Raw genomic sequence first — 21,330 nt, 5'->3', positions numbered from 1 at the left:
CTTCAAACAGCCCAGAATACAGCAGCCAGACTCATCTTCGGAAAACCAAAATACGAAAGTGCTAAACCCTTACGTGAGAAACTACACTGGCTCTCACTCAAGGAACGTATCACCTTTAAAGTATGCACCTTAGTTCACAAAATCATTCACGGTGAAGCCCCTGCATACATGTCTGATTTAATAGACCTGCCACCCAGAAACGCTAAAAGATCATCCCGAACTTTCCTCAATCTCCACTTCCCTAAGTGCAAAGGCATAAAATACAAAGTACTGCATGCTTCAACCTTCTCTTATATGAGCACGCAATTCTGGAATACATTACCACGCAACCTGAGAACAATCTACGAACTAACCGACTTCCGCAAACTATTGAAAACTCATCTCTTTGAGAAAATTTATTGCAAGGATTAAAACACATGAAGTCCATACACACTAATAGAAATGCATCAATACACTCTGTTCTGAATTCTCTCCCCCCGTATTTTCACCACACTTAAAACTCTACCCACAGATAAAATTGTATACCCTAATGTTCTCTTGCTATTGTTTATCGCCCTATCATTTCCCCATTGTTACATTCCATTGTTCTATTCCCCAAATGATGTTTTGACTTTGTCTTCCCATAACTCTTCACAATGTAACTCATAATCGTACTTTAACAAATTGTATTTCCATCATTCACAATGTATTGTAAGCCACACTGAGCCCGCAAATAGGTGGGAAAATGTGGAATACAAATGTAACAAATAATAATAATAAATACTAGGAAACTCTGTGCCCTAGTTAACAATCTACTAAACACACACACCCTAACTATTGGCACAGAATCAGCTCCTTTGCTGACCAACTAGCAAATTATTTTGAACTGAAAATTGTCAAAATCAGGAACGACCTGAAAGGTTCTACAAGTCCAATCACAAATCTTTTCAATGTATCTGCCACATCTCCCAACTGCCTTCCTGCAGATAGAATATGGATTTCCTTCTCCAAACCAACATTAGACTCTGTCAAGCACTACTTACTAAAATATGTATCCTCTCAATGTATACTTGACCCATGTCCCAGCTACTTCTTAAAATCAGCTTCTGAACAGTTCCTACAGTGCTTGTAATCAAATATAACATTTATGCTATCTCACAGAATTTTTCCTTAAAAAAATGGAAAAACAATCCTGACCCCCCATTCCCAAAAACCCACAATCCAGCTTGAATGAAGTTTCACACTACAGGCTTGTAGCCTCTATCCCACTGTTAGTTAAAGTAATGGAAGGCCTGGTTACCCAACAACTCATGGACTATCTTAACTCTTTCTCGATATTACATGCCTGTCAATCAGGTTTCAGGTCCTCTTACAGCACCAAACAGTCCTAACAACACTTATTGCAAACTTCAGAAAAGAGCTAAGTAAAGGCAGAAAGATCATCATCTTACAATTTGATATGTCCAACGCTTTTGATACAGTGGACCATGACATTCTACTCAATCTGTTAGATTATATTGGTATATCCGGCAATGTTCTTAACGGTTCAAGGGCTTTCTCACCTCTAGATTCTACCAAGTAAAACAATCAGGACTCATTCTAAGCTCCCTGGTCCCCTAATTGCAGAGTACCACATGGATCTCCTCTCTCCCCCATCCTGTTTAACATAATGATGGCACCTCTAGGTTATCTACGTGACTCAAATGGTTTCAATTGTTTCATGTATGCCGATGATGTTACAATCCGTCATTTTTGACAAAGATATCAAAGAAATCTTTTTTTTTTTAATATGTTTATTAAGGTAAAATTATGTATCATACCTGATAATTTTCTTTCCATTAATCATAGCTGATCAATCCATAGACTGGTGGGTTGTGTCCATCTACCAGCAGGTGGAGATAGAGAGCAAACTTTTGCCTCCCTATATACTCCTCGTATGTCGATATCAAAGCTCCATCCGCAGGACTCAGCACTTAGAGAATTACACCCACAAAGGGACACTCTGCCCAGCTCACCACCGCCGAAACGGGGGAGGGGAATTAACCCAGCTCATCCCCACACAAGTGGGGGAGGGGAATCCGTCCAGCTCATCCCCGCGGAGCAGGGGAGGGACACCACACCCGCCGATGCGGGGGGATCTGGCTTATCCTGCAACCGCAACCGCGGGAGGAGCTGACTGACCCTAACACCGCCGAAGCGGGAAGGGTACAAAGCTGCCCTACAGCCGCACGAAGCGGGAGGGAGTGCCGGCAGAATTTAAGTCTCAATCCAGCCCCGTAAAACGGAGGGGAGAGGAATGCAGCAGCTCACTGTAACACAAATTTGTCTCAAATCTTGAAGAATCCATTGAAAAACTTGAACACGAAGTCCTCCTGAACAGGAACTGAAGACTAAACTTGAACCTGAAATGCAACCAGAATATAAACAATACAGATATCTGGGAGGGACTATGGATTGATCAGCTATGATTAATGGAAAGAAAATTATCAGGTATGATACATAATTTTACCTTCCATATCATCATGCTGATCAATCCATAGACTGGTGGGATGTACCGAAGCAGTACTCACCCAGGGCGGGACATTGAAATCCTTGACCTCAACACTGAAGCTCCAAATCGGGCCTCCGCCCGTGCCGCCACAGTCAAGCGGTAATGCTTGGAGAATGTATGGGCCGATGCCCAAGTTGCCGCCTTGCATATCTCTTCCAAGGAGACGCAGACGGCCTCTGCCATCGAGGCCGCCTGAGCTCTAGTGGAGTGAGCCTTCAGCTGGATAGGCGGCACCTTCCCCGCGGCCACATAAGCCGCTGCAATGGCTTCCTTGACCCATCTTGCCACTGTAGGCTTAGCAGCCTGCAGACCCTTACGAGGACCTGCAAACAGGACAAACAGATGATCCGACTTCCGGAAATCATTGGTCACTTCCAAATATCTGATGATGACTCGTCTCACATCCAGATATTTAAGAGCAGAGTATTCCTCTGGGTAGTCCTCCCTACGAAAGGAAGGGAGACAGAGCTGCTGATTCACATGGAAGCGAGAAACAATCTTGGGCAGGAAGGAAGGCACTGTGCGAATAGTCACTCCTGCCTCAGTGAACTGCAGAAAAGGCTCTCGACATGAGAGTGCCTGGAGCTCGAAAACTCTTCTGGCTGAAGTGATAGCCACCAAAAAGACTGCTTTCAACGTCAGGTCTTTCAGAGATGCCCTCGACAAGGGTTCAAAAGGCGGCTTCTGTAATGCTCTTAGCACCAGGTTGAGATTCCACGCAGGCACCACCGAGTGCAGAGGAGGGCGCAGGTGATTAACTCCCTTGAGAAAACGCACCACATCTGGCTGCGAAGCCAGGGAAGCACCCTTCAGGCGGCCCCTGAAGCAAGCCAGGGCCGCTACCTGGACTTTAAGGGAACTGAGCGACAGGCCTTTCTCCAGACCTTCTTGCAGGAATGCCAACACTGAAGAAATTGGAGCAGTGAATGGAGAACATGAGCCTGCTTCACACCACGCTGCAAAGGTACGCCAAACCCTGGCGTAAGCAGTAGAAGTAGAGCGCTTCCTCGCTCTCAGCATAGTGGCGATGACCTTGTCTGAGAAGCCCTTCTTCCTCAGACGCTGCCGCTCAATAGCCAGGCCGTAAGACCAAAGGGGGAGGGATCCTCCATCACCACGGGACCCTGATGTAACAGACCCTGCTCCACTGGCAGCCGCAGAGGATCGTCGACTGAGAGCCTGATCAAGTCCGCATACCAGGGACGTCTGGGTCAATCCGGACCCACCAGGATTATCCGGCCCGGATGCTTTGCCACCCGGTCTAGCACCCTGCCCAACATGGGCCAGGGCGGGAACACATAGAGGAGCTCTTGTGTCGGCCACTGTTGGAGAAGAGCATCTACTCCCAGGGATCGAGGGTCCCGTCCTCTGCTGAAAAAGCACGGCACTTGGCAATTGGCCGATGACGCCATCAGATCTAGGCTCGGCTGGCCCCAGCGCTTCGTGATGCCCAAGAACGCCTGAGCAGATAGCTGCCACTCTCCGGGCTCCAAGGTATGGCGACTGAGAAAGTCCGCCTTGACATTCATGACTCTGGCAATGTGGGCCGCTGACAGCTGTTCCAGGTTCGCTTCCGCCCACTGGCATAGATTCATGGCCTCCTTGGCTAGAGGGGCGCTCTTGGTACCTCCCTGGCGGTTGACATAGGCCACAGCCGTGGCATTGTCCGACAGGACCCGTACTGGCTTCAACGCCAGTACCGGGATGAACTCCAAAAGCGCCAACCGAATGGCTCTGAGTTCCAGGAGGTTGATAGACCACTTTGCCTCTGCAGGAGACCAGAGCCCCTGCGCTGTCCTTCCCAAGCAGTGGGCTCCCCAGCCCGACAAAGAGGCGTCCGTCGTGACGACAATCCACTCCGGGGTCACCAGAGGCATTCCTGCAGACAACTTGTCTGTCTGCGTCCACCAGCTCAGCGCCTTGCGCACTGCTGGGTCCAAGGGAAGGCGCACAGCATAATCCTCCGACATCGGAGTCCAGCGCTGCAGCAGAGTGTTGTAGTGGTCTCATATGAGCCCTGGCCCAGGGCACTACTTCCATCGTGGCCGTCATAGAGCCCAACAGCTGCACATAGTCCCAAGCCCGAAGAGGAGAGGCTACTAGGAACTGGTCCACCTGAGCCTGAAGCTTGACAATCCGATTGTCTGGCAGGAACACTCTGCCTACTTGGGTGTCGAATCGAACTCCCAGATACTCCAGGGACTGAGTTGGGCGCAGCTGGCTTTTCTCCCAGTTGATGATCCACCCCAGGGAGCTCAAAAGAGCAACCACCCGGTTCACAGCTTTGCCGCACTCTGCATAAGAGGGGGCTCGGATCAACCAGTCGTCCAGATAAGGATGGACTTGTACTCCTTCCTTCCTCAGGAAGGCCGCGATGACCACCATTACTTTGGAGAAGGTCCGCGGAGCAGTAGCCAACCCGAACGGGAGGGCTCTGAACTGGAAGTGTCGGCCCAGTACTGCAAAACGCAGAAAGCGTTGATGAGGAGGCCAGATGGGAATATGCAAGTACGCTTCCTTGATGTCCAAGGATGCCAGGTACTCCCCTGCCTTCACTGCCGCTATAACAGAGCGGAGAGTCTCCATGCGAAAGTGCCGAACTTTCAAGGCCCGATTGACCCCTTTGAGGTCGAGGATAGGCCGTACAGAACCTCCTTTCTTTGGTACCACAAAGTAAATGGAGTAACGTCCCTTGCCAAGCTGATTTTCTGGCACCGGAACAACCGCACCCAGGCGGATCAGATTGTCCAAGGTCTGCTGCACTGCCACAGCTTTGACCGGAGACTTGCAGGGAGAGAGTACAAACCCGTCTCTTAAGGGTTGGCAGAACTCTAGCTTGTAGCCGTCTCTGATGACTTCCAGCACCCAAGCGTCTGAAGTTATTGTGGTCCACTCGCCCAGAAACGAGGACAGCCGTCCTCCAATCTGCACTGGGGGGTGGACCAAGGCCCCGTCATTGGGTACGAGACCCTGGGGGAGGACCGGAGGGAGCACCTCCGGGACGGCGGTCTCTGCGAAAGGAATGCTGCTTGGGGGAGAAGTTCCTCTTGAAGGAAGAGGAGGCAGAAGAGCCCGACCTGGCCGGGCGGTACCAAAGGGCTTCCTGAAACAGTCCTCTGGAGGTACCGGGGCGAGTACTAGCCCGAGCCCTGACCTCTGGTAACTTCTTGCCCTTAGACGTGCCGAGATCGGTCACGATTTTGTCCAGCTCGACCCCAAAGAGCAGCTTGCCTTTAAAAGGCAATTTAGCCAGGCGGGATTTAGAGGCGTGGTCAGCAGACCAATGCTTCAGCCAAAGCCACCACCGCGCAGAGATTGTCTGAGCCATGCCTTTAGCTGAGGCCCTCAAGACATCATACAGCAAGTCTGCCAAATAGGCCAAGCCCGATTCCAGGGCCGGCCAATCAGCCCTCAAGGAATGATCCGAGGGGGAAGCCCGCTGCACCATAGTCTGGCACGCCCTGGCCACATAGGAGCCGCAAACTGAGGCCTGCAAACTTAAAGCAGCCGCCTCAAAGGACGACCTTAAGGCCGCCTCCAATCTTCTGTCTTGGGCGTCCTTTAGGGCCGTGCCACCTTCCACCGGCAACGCCATTTTCTTAGTCACCGCAGTGATTAAAGAATCCACGGTAGGCCACAGATAGGCCTCACGTTCACTTTCAGGCAAAGGATAGAGGCGGGACATAGCCCTAGCCACTTTAAGGCTCGCTTCCGGGACAGCCCATTGAGCCGAAATTAAGGTGTGCATAGCATCATGCACGTGGAAGGTTCTAGGCGGGCGCTTCGTCCCCAGCATAATGGCAGAACCAACAGGGGCTGAGGGAGAGACGTCCTCCGGAGAGGAAATCTTCAAAATGCCCATGGCCTGCACTAACAGGTTGGGCAAATCCTCTGAGCTAAAGAGCCGCGCTGCAGAGGGGTCATCCGCTCCATCCGAGCGGGGATCCGTCTCCTCCAAGGAATCCGCAAAGGACCGTTGGGAGAACTCAGATACGCTGCCCTCATCTACATCGGAGGAGACAAAGTCCTCCAAGGCCTGGGAATCAACCCGAGGGCGTTTACCTCCGGGGGCCTCAACCTCTTTACCAGACGAGGGAGCAGGGGCAGCGTTTTGCATAAGGAAGGCCTGATGCAGCAGCAAAACAAACTCGGGGGAGAAACCCCCCAGACTGTGCACTTCCGCAGCCTGGGCTACAGCCCTAGACGCACCCTCAACCGGCGCTCGCAAGAGCGGGGGAGAGACATGCTGCGTATCCAAAATGGCGTCCGGCGTGACACTCCGCGAAGGAGCCGCGCGGGAAGAACGGCGCTTATGTTTAGCCGCTTTTGTGCCGTCGCCCAAATTAAGGGCGTTCATGGCATTAACGTCTCCCACCTCAAGGGCGGCCCAAGAAGAAGCCGTCTGAGCCGCGTGGCCGGCTAAGATGGCGGAGGCGAGCAGCGGGGGATGGGCGTTTATGGCGGGAAAAACCACCACACCGGAGGAAGGACCGGGACATTCATCGGTCACGAAACTGTCACCCAACAAGGGCGAATCAGACTTTAAGACCCCCGCATCCCCTCTAGAAGCGCACAAGCGATCCGGGGAGCGACTCTTTGCGCCCTCGCCCTCCGACGCCATAGGCCACGTGGAGATCAATCGGGGAACCCCCTGCCCGCTATAAAAAGGTAAAAATTACCTGCTTTCCGCTCCGAGCTGTAACGACCTGGTGTCCCAGTGAGTAGCTGCAATAAACGTTTAAATAAACGTCGAAATAAACGCCTTTAAGGACGTTCAAAATTTTTTTTTTTTTTTTTTTTTAACGGAGCCAGCGGGAGGGGGGAGAAAAGGAGGGACCTGGCGCCACCAGGTTTGCACTTGCTCAAGAAGAGCCCTCAACCCCAGGCACTCAACAAAACCTAAAAATTAGGCTTGGAGGCCTAGCCAGAGCTGCTGCTGTGTGTGACCACCACCTGCTGAGATAGAGAACATACTGAGGAGTTTCCGGCAGCACATGACCACATATAGGGAGGCAAAAGTTTGCTCTCTATCTCCACCTGCTGGTAGATGGACACAACCCACCAGTCTATGGATTGATCAGCATGATGATATGGAAAGGCTTTTTCATACCGATAATACAAAGATAAATTCAAAAATAAACACAAAAGCAAACAACCCCCCCCCCCCCCCCCGGAAATAAACACAAAGGAAGATCAAAGAGACATGGCAATACCCGGAAACACACAGTATGGATACACAAAATCAAGTGGTGCTATGCGACTCCTTACAAAAGTGATCTAAACGAGCCCAGGTCTTCAAAACAGACTTAATTCGTCAACGCTTATGGGCCAAAATGGTTTCATATTTCCTAATCACACAAACGTAACTCCACCATTCATTATGGAGTGGAGGAGTGGCCTAGTGGTTAGGGTGGTGAACTTTGGTCCTGGGGAACTCAGGAACTGAGTTCAATTCCCACTTTAGGCACAGGCAGCTCCTTGTGACTCTGGGCAAGTCACTTAACCCTCCATTGCCCCAGGTACAAATAAATACCTGTATACAATATGTAAGCCGCATTGAGCCTGCCATGAGCGGGAAAGGGCGGGGTAACAAAAAAATAAATTAATTAATTAATTATAATTGAGGTACACATTTTTCCAATTGGAAACAATTAAATGTAGAGCAACAGCTAACAGTATGTTGAACAACTTTTTATCGGACTCCAGAAGGAGGATATTAGGACAAGAGGCTCGTAAGATCACAACCTCATAAGAAAGCGCAGTAGTCTCTGGCAGGTGAAAAATAAGACACATTCTTGTCCAAATAAGTTGCCAGTAAGCTCTGACGTTCTTACAGTAGAAGACCATATGCGCTAATGAGCCATCCCTCTCCTGGCAAGACCAGCAGCTAAAGTTGACACTCTTAGTGATTCTTGCCACACGAGCAGGAGTCCAATAGGCTTTGTGAAATATAAAATATGAGGATTGGGATATCGCTGCTGACTTAGTGGGACGCAGGGAGTTAACCAAGAAAGTGTACCAGTCAAATTCTGACGCATCCAAACTGAATTCCGCCAATATGGAATTATGGGCAAACAATTTCAAAATGAAACTTAACAGAGAGAAAACCAAATTCTTAATACTAACAAACCCTCACCAACCAATCACTTCTTCTACTTTTACTATTAGTAACAAAACTTATCCACTGGAGCATAATTTGAAAATCCTGGGAATAATAATTGATCAACATCTCTCATTTGAACCACAAGTATCCAAATTAGTGTCTAATGTATTTAAATCATTATGGAAACTAAAAAGATTAAGACCTTATTTTCAAAACACAATTTTCAGATTATTAACTCAATCCTTGGTACTATCAAAATTTTATTACTGCAATGCGGTCCATGCAGGACTTAAGACCTCACTAATCAGAAAATTACAAACTGCTCAAAACACAGCAGCTCGTCTTGTACTTAAAGCTATCCGATACTCCAAAGCCACCCTGCTTCTACTCAAACTACACTGGCTACCCATAAGTTCATGTATTACTTTCAAATTATGTGCATTCACCCACCAAATAATTTATGGTCCATCCCCATCTTAAAGCAGAATCTTATAGTGCTATAAACACGCAATGCTAAAAAATCATCCAGAGACTTTCTTGTATTACATTTCCCTCAATGTAATAAAATCAAATATAAAACTATTCACAATGCTGGATTTTCATACCAAAGTACAACCAGATGGAACTCTTTGCCCAAACAACTCCGTCAAACTGAAGACTATCTCATATTTCATAAACTATTGACAACTCATTTGATAAGATCGACCTCTAACAATACAAATAACTAACCCTCTAACTAAACCGCAATAACAACAACTCTGTCCATATTCACATTCTATCCTATGTATTACAAACATGTTATATGATCAGGATTTCATGTTATGCTATTATATATAAACATACACACACATATATATATATACATATACTTTGCTCTATGTAATCAGAACAACTTGTCAGTTCTACTTTTGTTATATTGTGAGCCACATTGAACTTGAATCCTATTTGAAATGAAGTGGGATATAAATGTCATAAATAAACAAACATGAGGCTAATTTTTTAACACCCACATACATTTGCAGGTTGTTATGCACTTAGGTTACACCAATTTTCAAAGCAAACTTACATTTGCTAAATTTGCTTTGAAACACACATCACATTTATTTGTTAAGTATATCAGTTCTCATGGCAGATCTATAACCGCCTTAAGTAGTACATTTGTAGATGTCACCTTCAGTAACTCAGCAGATGGCTGCTGAGTCTTTTTCTCTATCTCTGAGATCAACCGCATGATGGTGGAACATTGCTCTTCTAGCTGAGTCACATTTTTCCTGATTCTCTGAAAAATCATCATCTTTTTCTCCTCAAGTCTGGAGAGAAGGATCTGCTTCTCCTTGTTCAGAAACTGATGTAACTCCTCGAACTCAGACACAAGTTTCTGTCTCTTGATATCTGTCTCATTCTGGATTAAACAAAGATACATAAATGTCAGTAACGCTGTAGTGGTTTTGTTGCAGAAAGCTCTAGATACAGGGTCTGTAGGGAAAAGGAAATCTGTTCTGTTATCATTACAGAATCCACAATCAGAAATGGTATCGTAGGGCTCTCAGAAGCCACTGAAAAAGTGACAAATCACATAATGGGGCTACATTAGACGTACAGATGAAAGCCTTTTATTTTCCAAGACTGAAATTTGTGTCCTGTAAGTCAACTGGTTAAAATAAGGGCCCCTGGCCTCCTGAAATTCCATGGCTACAGTAAGGGCAGCAAAATTTAGCCCTTGCTGTAGAATTGCCTGGTCCTGGTAGAATTGTCAGAGGCTGGGTCCAAACAGAAGTGTATATAGTGGCATGGCTGTCAACGGTGGAATCAGAGCAGCTTTTCTTTCTACCCTCCCTCCCATAATCACTTCACTGTCTGGTATTATGCTTTATGCTGTGTGTCTCAAACAAAATAGCAAAAGAGAAAGGATGCCACCCAGAGCTAGTGCAAAAGTAGTGGGCGTCCTAGGCAACCCTTCAGGTTTAACTCCCCTCCCCCCATTAACTTTCAAGCTTTTAGACTGCAGCCTCCCAAAGATTTTGATAATTCAACTTAAGACATGATCATCAAACAAAAATCCTATAAAAATACAAATTAAAGTATGTGCTGATTGTTGAGTTTGTGTGACTGTCAAAACCTATTGTTTTGCTTTGACTGCAGCTATTCTTTGCTTCCCCAAAGAATCTGCTACTCTAGGCAACTACCTAGTCTTGCTTAATCGTTGAGTCAGCCCTGATGCCACCTAAGGTGTTGCCGGTATTGTCTTCCAAATCCAGAGCCACGATGAAAGAGTAAAAATATCATAGAGAGGAGAGATGGGAAAAGTGAATGAGGCGACTGGAAGCAGCAGCCACTCAGAGGAAGGGTGGCAAGAAATAGAATTAAGAGGGTAGAAAGCGTGTAGGAAAAATGATTGACAATTATACTAAGGCAAATGAAGGAAGTGTTGGGCAAATGCAAGTGTAAAAGTGACAGAGGGAATGGGAGAGAATGAGTAGTTTGGTGGATGGCAGGAGGAGAGGGATGAGATTAAAGGGCTTATCTGGTGTGAGTGGAGGGTTTGAGGAGGCGCAGAGTATAAGTGGTTCAAAAAGTGCTCAGAGGGGGGGGGGTGCAGAAATGAATGAGAAAAGGTGTGTACGCATTGACCCATTTTCCTTCCCTCTTCTAGTCCTGGTTCCACCTGTTGCATAATACCTCTTCTTTCTCTCCCCTTCATCCCCTTTCCTGTTCTTGTGATCCCGCCTCTCCCTATGCCCCATGAATGCCCTTCTCCCCCCTCCTTTCTGAGATCCCTTATTGCATCTGAGATCCTCTTTCCCTTCCACGCCCCCCAGTTCCCCCACCCCTCATGCTCTAACACTGATCACTAAGATCCTTTACACCCCCCCCAACTAATAACCTATAAATTAAATCAGATACACAAGAAATATAATGGATAATTTAACTTGTATTTTAGTTTATAAAATAAACATTTAATATGCAGATTTATTCAAATATATGCAAAAGCAATATACAACCACTACCGATATGTGAAAATTCTGCTTGAGAATTTGTAAACTCTTGCCGCAGAATCTTTTAAATAAATAAATAAATAAATAAAGTCAAGGAAACCAGGAGGCTTTGGAAAAACAGAAGGACAAATCCATTCCTGGTTGCAAAAGCAAATGCGCAAAAATATATTGATTTAGAATATACCTGGTCTTTTTCAAATTTCAATTGTTATTTTATATACCACTTATTAATTACTTTCAGCCAAAAAGGAACCAAGAACACTTTTTATGCCTATGTAACAAGGCAGATTAAATCTTATTGCTCTGTTATTGATCTTATTCAGGGACTTGATGTAGTGAGAGGGAACAGTGTCCCTGCAGAAATTTGTTCAAAAGGAAGACACACCCACCATCAGTTCTTGTGCTTTCTTCTCTTCGTTAGACTTAAATTTCACAAGGTCTTCCAGCTTTTTTCTCAGAAGCGCCAGGCACATTTTAAATTTGTTCTGTGAATATTAAAATACACTTGGTTTGAATTTCAGCATCATTTTTATGAATATAATTTTAGACTTAACAGGGGTAATTGTAAAACAGAATGCCTAGGTCAGAAGGGTAACAAGGCACCTACTTTTAGCTTATTTTACACAGACACATAGGCGCTATATGTCTTTACTAGTAAAAAAAAGGCCCGTTTCTGACACAAATAAACGGGTGCTATCAAGGTTTTCCTCTGAGTGTGTATGTTTTAGAGAGTGTATGTGAGAGTGACTATGTGTGAGAGAGAGAGTGAATGTGCGAGTGTGTGTGTGTGAGAGAGAGAGAGTGAGTCTGGGTGCGAGTGTGTCTGTGAGAGAGAGAGAGTGTGTGTGTGTGAGAATGAGAGTGTGTGCAAGTGCGTATGTGAGACACAGTGTGAGAGAGTGTTTCACACAGATACAGTGTGTGCGAGAGAGAGATAGTGTGTGTGAGACACAGACTCTCTGTGAGACTGAGTGTATGAGACCAAGAGAGTGTGTGAGTGACTGTGTGACACATAGAGAGTGAATGTGATACAGTGTGAGACATAGAGTGTGTGAGAGACAGTGTGTGAGAGTGAGAGAGAGAAAGACATTGACTGTGAGACAGAGACAGAGAGAGTGTGTGTGTGACAGAGATACCTCCCCCCTCTCTGGTGTCAGGCCCCCCTCCCTCCCTCTCTCTGGTGTCAGCCCCTGCCCCCTCTCTCTCTGGTGTCTGAGCATTACTGTGCAGGACACTGAGCTCTGGCTGTGCTTCAAGGAACTGACCAATCCTATTTAATAGAATGCACCTCCAACATTCTGAAGCCAAGAAACCTCGTGTGGTTGGTCACTTCTGATTGTGACGAACCCAGAAGTACATGATGTCAATTCAGGAGATGGATACAGAGAGCAGGAATGCCTCAGCCATGCAGTCAGCTTCAGAATGTTGGAGGTGCGTTTTATTATATAGGATGATTCAACAACAATTTTTATTGATAACAAATCAGAACACATCAACATATATATACACCGAAGCATATGTAATGAAGTCACACATAAATCAGATCGTCAACCTTTTGTCATTTTACCCCCCTTTATGAAGCCCCCGTCCCTTCCCCCCCTCCCTCCGTTCCAGATTACCCCACATCCGCACCCCAGGTCCATCACTGCTGAACTACTAACCTCAAGGGTTAGCATACAGTTAGATTCCGCTGGCCCACAAAGTGGCACCCCGACTCCAGGGGCACCTCCAGCTTAACTATAGGACCTGAACATAGCTGCCAGTCAATCCTTATATTGTACTGACCCTCTATATGTCTTTATAACATACTAGTACCAATCCTGCAGAAATGGTGCCTAGACTGCAGGCACGACACTGCACCTGCTGTCAAGTAGTCAAATATATGCATGTTTAATACAATGGCATAGACACGGGTAACCAGGGGCCCACCCAGCAGTGGCAGCTGGTGGGGATACCCAAGCCTTGCCAGCTGAAGATGTACCTGAAGGAGGTCAGAACTCTGCTGCCCAGCTCAGCAGTTGGTGGCAGCTCCCTGAGCTGCCGATGTAGGCACCCATACATGTTCAGTTTTCACGCATGTTACTCTAATAAATACATCCCCCATAAAAAATGATCACAGAAAAACACTACAGTCAACTTCCCACCAGGGTTTATAGTTCATAATTTAAAAATCAAACATTGTGGAGGAAGTGATGTCACGGTGTCAAATGGACGCCTGAGATTCTAGCTCCCGCACTATCCTGCCTTTATTTGCTTCATCCACCGGCATCCACTTTATTATTCATCTCTACTTACCTTGTAAAAGTTGCTGCGAGTCCTCTGTTGCAATGAGCAAACTTCCATCGTCGCAGCGCAGGGAGGGAGAGCACCATTCTGTGAGACAGCTGGGTAAGGGCCCATCGCACCATGGGTCGCTCTTCTGAGTTGGATTCTGCTTCCTCCCAAGCAAACCTGCGTCCTTCTCTCCCCAAGAAAGGTTTCCCCAAAGAAATAGCTAAATGCCTGGAGGAGATCCAAGCTGAGATTAAGGCGTCTAAGGTCGAAATTCTGGAGTACATGGACGCCATCAGTTTAGACCTGCGAGAGCTTGGTGGCCAGGTGGAGGTCTTGGAGGAGTGGGTTGATGAGCAGGCTGAACGAGCTGCAGTTGTAGACTCCCAATTCTCCCAGTTGTTGAAGCAAACCGAGGAGCTTCAAAACAAAGTCGATGATCTCGAGAATGTTGGACGCCGGCACAACCTCTGGTTCCGTGGGGTTCCGGAGAACGGTAACGCGGAAGATGTCCCTGCTATAGTGCGCTCACTGTGTGTAAAAATTTTGGGTGAAGATCTGGACTCTGGTGCAGTGGAAATAGACTGTGCTCATAGAGCTTTGGGGAAATCATTGGATAACAGACCCAGGGACATTATAGCGAGATTCTCTTCATTTGCATTTAAGGAGAGCTTGTGGGTGTGCGCTCATCAACTATCATCTCTGGAATATAACAAGGCTAAAGTGTCAGTCTATCGGGACCTTTCCTTGTTCATGCTGGCTCAGAGACGCGCTATGAAGCCTGTGTTGGAGATTCTAATTAAGGAGAAGATTACATATCGGTGGGCTTTTCCATTTGCCTTATGCTTTACGATTAAAGGTAAACTGAGCAGGCTTCGCAGTGTTTCTGATGCTTGGAAGATTCTTCATGAGGTAGGCCTGACACCATCTGCTGTCCCGTCGACTGATTTGGCACCCTCAACGAAGGCTAAGTTCCAAAAGTGGAAGAGAGTCACCCAGAAGTCTAAGAAACAATTGGCTCAGACTTGACTCTTTTAAGACTTATCTTACTTATGATTTGATTGGGATCTTATTGATAACTGTTTGTTCTATTGCTTTGGGGCACTCGCTTGGTGTCGAAGGAAGAGTATGCTATTTGTTATTAATGCGTGGTGGGTGGATGTAATACTAGTATGTGACAAAGGTTGGGTGTGGGTGTGATTGTAGGGGATGTGTGCGAGGTTGGGTGATTCATTTGGTATTGTGGTTGCTTTCTCCTTATTTCCCATTCAGTGCTGTGTGGTGCTATCTGGTGGGTGTATGATTGTGGGTGGGGTTGTGACTGGGGGATGCTGGGGGGGGGGGAGATTGTTTAACTTTGCTTTAGCCTTGAGGGGTTGCCATTGTTCTATGTACATCCTACATAGCTGCCTGTCATGTGTCTGAAATGAGTAAAGACTTAAAATTTTTGACTTATAATGTGAAAGGCCTGAACTCTCCCCAAAAGCGCCATAAATTATTTAAGGAATTGTTGCATTTCAAACCTCATGTGGTGTTTTTACAGGAAACTCACTTGAGAAGGGGAACATGAAAAATTTTTGTCACATCCCCAATATCCTTCTGTTTTTTGTGCCTCAGCAGTGGATGGTTCTAAGAGGGGGGTAGCAACCCTGCTTCATTCCTCTTGCAGATACAGGTAGTTAAAATTAAGCGTGATAACGATGGTCAATTCTTGCTTCTGAGCCGATTGATAATTTGGCCTTGACCCTAGCCTCAATATATGCTCCCAATGAAGCCCGGGAGGGGGGGGGTTTGAATAAGCTTGTAGGACACTTTGCGTCTTGTCCCACTGGTAAATTGATAGTTGGGGGGGGGGGGGGGGGACTTCACACACAGCATCCTGCGGTCGGGCCCACCCTCCGGTTTGGATGTTCAAGTTTCCCTAGCATTAAATAGGTTTGTTCGAGATCTTAGCATCTCTGATGTATGGCGTGTATCACATCCGGCGGTTCGTGACTATTCTTTTTATTCACACTCTCATGATACTTACTCTCAAATTGATTATTTATTAATAGATATCTCTCTGACACATGTTGGATGGACCTCAGATATTGGAACTTTTACCTTATCGGATCGTGCTCCTGTTTGGGTTCTGCTTCTTTCTCTCCGACAGGAAGATAAAGAGAGGAGGTGGACTTTGAATACTACCTTGCTAAAAGAGGACGAGATTCTGGCAGGTTACAGAACACTCTTGCAGGAGTATCTTGATCTTAATTTAAATTTGGGACCGTCTTTGGGGGTTGTTTGGGATGCGCTTAAGGCTGTCTCTAGAAGTTTCTTTCTTCAAAAAGCTAGCTTCCGGGCTAGGCAGCAAAGGGTTGAGGTTGCTAAGTGCCTATCACAATTGACTCACTTGGCTGAAAGTCATAAATCTTCTCATTCGGTTGCTACTCTGCGGGAAATTCAGGCACTTCGTTTGAAAGAAGATCAGATATATTCTGATCAGTTAAAAATTTTTTTATGCTCAACAGCGACAGACTCAATATGTGTATAGCAATAAACCGAGTGAGGCTTTGGGGATTAAATTGCGTCGTCGGGTGGACTGCACAATTCTTAAAGTGAGGGATGGTAGAAGAAATTCTTTGTCCTCATCCTTGCAGATCTGTCAAAAATTTCAGTCATTTTATCAAAATCTTTATACTTCTGATACTTCTACTACGCCAGAAGCGATAGATAATTTTCTACCAACATATTCTTTTCCTACACATACAGCTGATCAACAGGAGGCCCTGGATGGTCCGGTTTCAGTGGAGAGGTCTCAAGTTATCAAAGCACTTTCAATTGGAAGGTCACCTGGTCTGGATGGATTGCCTAACAATTTTTACAAAGCTTTTCATGGTGAACTGGCACCTATATTGACGGAGCTCCTTAATGAGATTCTTACTGGGGCTGAGTTTCCGCCCTCTATGATGGAAGCCTGGATCGCAGTTATTCCAAAACCTGGTAAGGATAAGACTGAATGTGTTTCTTATCGTCCCATTTCAGTATTAAATTCAGATGTTAAAAAATTGGTGAAAGTTTTAGCTAATCACTTTGCAAACGTTCTGCCTGATCTAATCCATTCAGACCAGACGGACTTTATTCCTCATCGTCTGTGGGCTATGGACAATGTCCGTCGCATGATTAACTTGAGTCATGTATCTAAGAAGTGAGAGCTCCCAGTCTGTTTAGTGGGGTTGGACGCCGAAAAGGCATTTGATGTACCAGGTGTTGGAACGCTTCGGATTTGGTCTGGAATTTCACAGATGGATACAAGCTCTCTATGCCTCTCCACGGGCTTGTGTTCGTATTAATGGTGGTAACTCCCCGATGTTTCCATTGTTTAGGGGCACTAGGCAGGGATGCCCGCTTTTGCCATTGTTCTTTGCGTTGTTTATGGAACCCCTTGTGATTTCTTTACGTTCTGATCCCCAAATTTCTGGAATCTCTGTAGGGAATAGGGAATACAAATTGGCAATGTTTGCTGATGATGTTCTTTCCCTGACAAAACCATTAATTTCCTTACCTAACCTTATGAAGCGTTTGACTGCCTATTCCTTGGTTTCAGGTTTCAAATTAAATGTGAATAAGTCGGAGACTTTAGCGATTGGGATCTCTTCTCTGGTTCTGAAGTCCATTCAGCATTCCTTTTCTTTTAAATGGGTATCTGGGGGCATTACTTATTTGGGGGTTACTCTTACACCTCTTCTTTCAGATTTGTTTTCTGCCAATTACCCTCCTCTTTTGAAAGCTCTTTATAAGGACCTGGAGAGGTGGGATGCTTCTGACTTATCTTGGTTTGGCAGGATTGCTACGTTAAAGATGAATATACTTTTTGTGTATACCTTACCTTGATTTGTACCTGTCTTTTTCAGGGCACAGACCGTATAAGTCTGCCCAGCACTATCCCCGCCCCGCCTCCCACCACTGGCTCTGGCACAGACCGTATAAGTCTGCCCAGCACTATCCCACCTCCCAACCACCAGCCCTGCCTCCCACCACCAGCTAAGTTTTGAAAAAATAGAAATACCCTCTAAAAGCCAAGGAACAGAGGATTTTCTAGTGCTTTTGTTATTATAAACCGCATAGAAACCAGACTGGGCCCTTGCATATATCAAGAATGTGCAAATAAACTAAATAAACTTATTTCCATAAAAAGTTTGTCCATAAGATATTTTTATTAAAATATATATATATGTGATTCCTCTTAGTAATATAAATTCCTAGTAAAAGAGGCCCGTTTCTGAGCAAATGAAACGGGCGCTAGCAAGGTTTTCGTCGCCAACACCCCCCCCCCTCCCTGCCCAACCCCTTCGTTGTTCTGCCTCGTTTGATGCATCTTTTCCAAGTCCTCCCTCTTAGGGTCTCAAGGGGGTTTCTAGCTAGTTTGCAGGACAGACTGGTTCATTTTATTTGGTCTAATAAGCGTCCTAGACTGCCCCGGCCTTTACTTTATCGGGATCAGAGGAATGGTGGTTGGAGTGTCCCTAATGTGCCTCAAGCTGCTTTTGAGTGGTTTCAGGGAAATCCACAGAAGCTATAGGTTCAACTACAGCAGGTCAAGTTGGGTTCCTGTCCTCTTCATTCATTGATGTGGCTTCCGTGTTAAGTATAAGATTCTAAGTAAGGATTTGTGTCTCTCGATCTCTTCAACGTTTTTTTTACTGGGATGGGCTGTTTGCAAAGCCGGATTTAATATTATCCAAATTGTCCCCAATAGCTAATAACCCACTTCCCCCCCCCCCCCCCGGGTCTTTCTCCTGGGCCGTTTTCTAGATGGGCGTCTTTGGGTTTAACAACCTTGGGTCAACAGTTTGATGAAGATCATTTGATCCCTTTTGACTCGCTAATAGAACAATATCCTATTCTACCTCAGGAGTTGTTTGCTTATTCTCAGTTGAGACACTTCCTTTCCTCTGCAGTGATTAAGGCCAAAATATTGCAAGAGGACTCTTTTATAGAGGATCTTTGTTAAGATTCTAGGACTACTAGGGGTCTTATCACTTACTTGTATGCTTATCAGCGTAGGCTAATGCATCCCTACCTTGTTCATAGGAAGCGCTGGCATCAGGAGCTAGGGGTGACTATTGATGACGATGATTGGTCCTTTTTGGAGAATGGATGGATGAGGATGTCGATATCAGTTCCCTTTAAAGAGAATGCAGTTAAAGTACTCTATAGGTGGTACTTGACTCCTGTATGTTTGCATCACGTTCCAAGTGCATCACCAGTGGTACTATGGGCCACATTTGGTGGTCCTGTTTTAAAGTGCGGGCCTAATGGAAAGCTATACAGCATAGGTTACAAAATTGGTTTCTTAGGCCAATCAAATGGTCTCCCGAATATTTCATATTTACTAAGAAACCTCCAGGTCTCACTAAATCTCGGGCGTTGTTGACTAGGCATGCTATGTCTGCTGCGAGAGTTGTGTTAGCTGCCCACTGGAAATCTCCCACGACAAGATGGTTAAACAAATTATGGTACATTTGTGAAATGGAGAGACTCTGGGCTGTTCGCTGTCGCACTTTGGCGAAATGGGAAGCAATATGGGAACCCTTCCTGTTAGGAGGGAGGGGGAGGGGGGAGGGGAGGGGATGTGTGTGTGTGGGGGGGGGGGGTTGGTTTAGGTGGGAGGTTTAGTTGGTTTGCGGTGGGGTGGGGGTGTGAGGGTAATGTATGTTCTTATATGGTGGCAGAGTTTACGCTGTATGGTATTCTGGTTGTGCGTACCTTGTGTTGCATTTTGCATTTACTTCTACATCTACTCTGCTGTTGTATTGTCTTTTCAATGCTTAATAAAGACTTCTAAAAATAAAAAAAATCAAACATTGTTCTACTTATAAATCATTCAATCAAAGTTATCTTCCCTGTGTATAAAAGGTCACAAGGACAAATGGTCAAGTAGATAATGAAAAGGTACATAGTTTCCATGTTTGATTTGATCTTGTATATGAAAAACCTTTATCTCAATCACTCCAATGGACAGCTACTCAAAGCACCATTCTGTAACCTGGATGTGCCTGTACTAGGTCCAGATAACATCCTTTTTAGACACAGATGTCTCTTCCCTTTCTGTAATCACAGCTGGATGTCCATATTTTGGGCCCTCCCTAGTCCTGCCCAAAATACACCCAGACCACACCCCCTTGCTCTATGAATATTCTGCAGTGTTGGACGTTCATATCTTGCCTTTGTAAAACTGGATTTGGGACTTCCATGCAATATGGATGTCTAAATGCCAGTTTTCAGGCATACAAAATAGGAATAGAGCTTTGAAAATAAGAACCATAGTAGCATAGTAAATGATGGCAGATAAAGACCTGCACAGCCCATGCAGTCTGCATAACAAGACAAACTCATAGCATTTAGTATGATGCGATCTAAAACATGCATACTTGCCATTTTCGAAGCACAGACCATAGAAGTCTGCCAGGCACTGGCCTTATTCCCCACTACTGGAGTTGATTCCCTAGCTGCTTGAGTTGCCACCACCTCCTGTGGAAAGGCACTCCAGACATCCACCACCCTGTCTGTGAAAATGTACTTCCTAACGTTACTCCTAGTTGACTCCTCTGCAACGTCAATTCACGTCCTCTGGTTCTACCAGTTTTCCATCCCTGAAAAAGGTTTGTTTGCATATTAATACCTTTCAAATATTTGAACATCTGTATCATTTCACCCTTCTTCCCTCTTTTCCTGTAGAACAGAAGTTCTCAACCCAGTCCTCGGGACATACTCAGCTGGTCAGGTTTCAGGATATTCACAATGAATACGCATGAGACAGATTTGCATGCACTGCCTCCACTATATGCAAATCTCTCTCATGTATACTCACTGTGAATACCTTGAAAACCACACTGGCTAGGTGTGTCCCAAAGATTGGGCCGAGAATTCCTGCTCTAGGGTATACATATTAAGGTTGTCATGTCTTTTTTCATATGTCTTGTGATGCAAACTGCATACTATTTTCATCAATTTTCTCTGAACCATTTTAAGTCTTTTTACATCCTTAGTGAGATATGGCCTCTAAAACTGAACACAAGATTCAAAGATGCCTCACCAACCACTTGTAAAGGGGCATCAACATCTCCTTTCTTCTTCTGCTTATACCACCTCGTAATACTGTTTTGTCACCTTCCTCAGACACTATCATCCAAAGGGTTCTCTGTTGAAACGTGTTTATCAATTTCTTGCCTATTTCATAAATCTCCTTTAGATTTCTGCACCCCAACTGCATCACTGTGCTTCTTCACATTAAATTTTAACTGCCAGACCTTAGACCATTCCTCTAATTTTTGGACATCTCTACTGGGGTGTGCAATCTGTTGGCAATCTTCTGTGTCATCCACGAAAGAGCAAATGTTCCCTTCTATCCCTTCAGCAATGTCACCCACAAATATATTAAATAGCAA

The 21,330-nt window shown here is 45.6% G+C and overlaps 1 protein-coding gene across 3 annotated transcripts in view; it reads right to left on the bottom strand.

Annotated features, from left to right (window-relative positions):
• Positions 1 to 21,330, bottom strand: part of LOC115474661 (E3 ubiquitin-protein ligase TRIM39-like) — a 170,157-nt gene that overhangs the window by 134,874 nt on the left and 13,953 nt on the right. For all 3 annotated transcript variants that reach the window (XM_030210253.1, XM_030210252.1, XM_030210254.1), the window contains exons 2-3: positions 12,019 to 12,114; positions 9,805 to 10,035 (exon numbers count right to left, since the gene is read on the bottom strand). In XM_030210253.1, the coding sequence (XP_030066113.1) occupies positions 9,805 to 10,035; positions 12,019 to 12,114 (327 nt within the window). The remainder of the gene's footprint in view (positions 1 to 9,804; positions 10,036 to 12,018; positions 12,115 to 21,330) is intronic.

The sequence above is a fragment of the Microcaecilia unicolor genome, chromosome 7, assembly GCF_901765095.1.
Source record: "Microcaecilia unicolor chromosome 7, aMicUni1.1, whole genome shotgun sequence".
Taxonomy (NCBI): Eukaryota; Metazoa; Chordata; class Amphibia; order Gymnophiona; family Siphonopidae; genus Microcaecilia; species Microcaecilia unicolor.
This window is presented reverse-complemented; position numbering and strand designations above follow the sequence as displayed.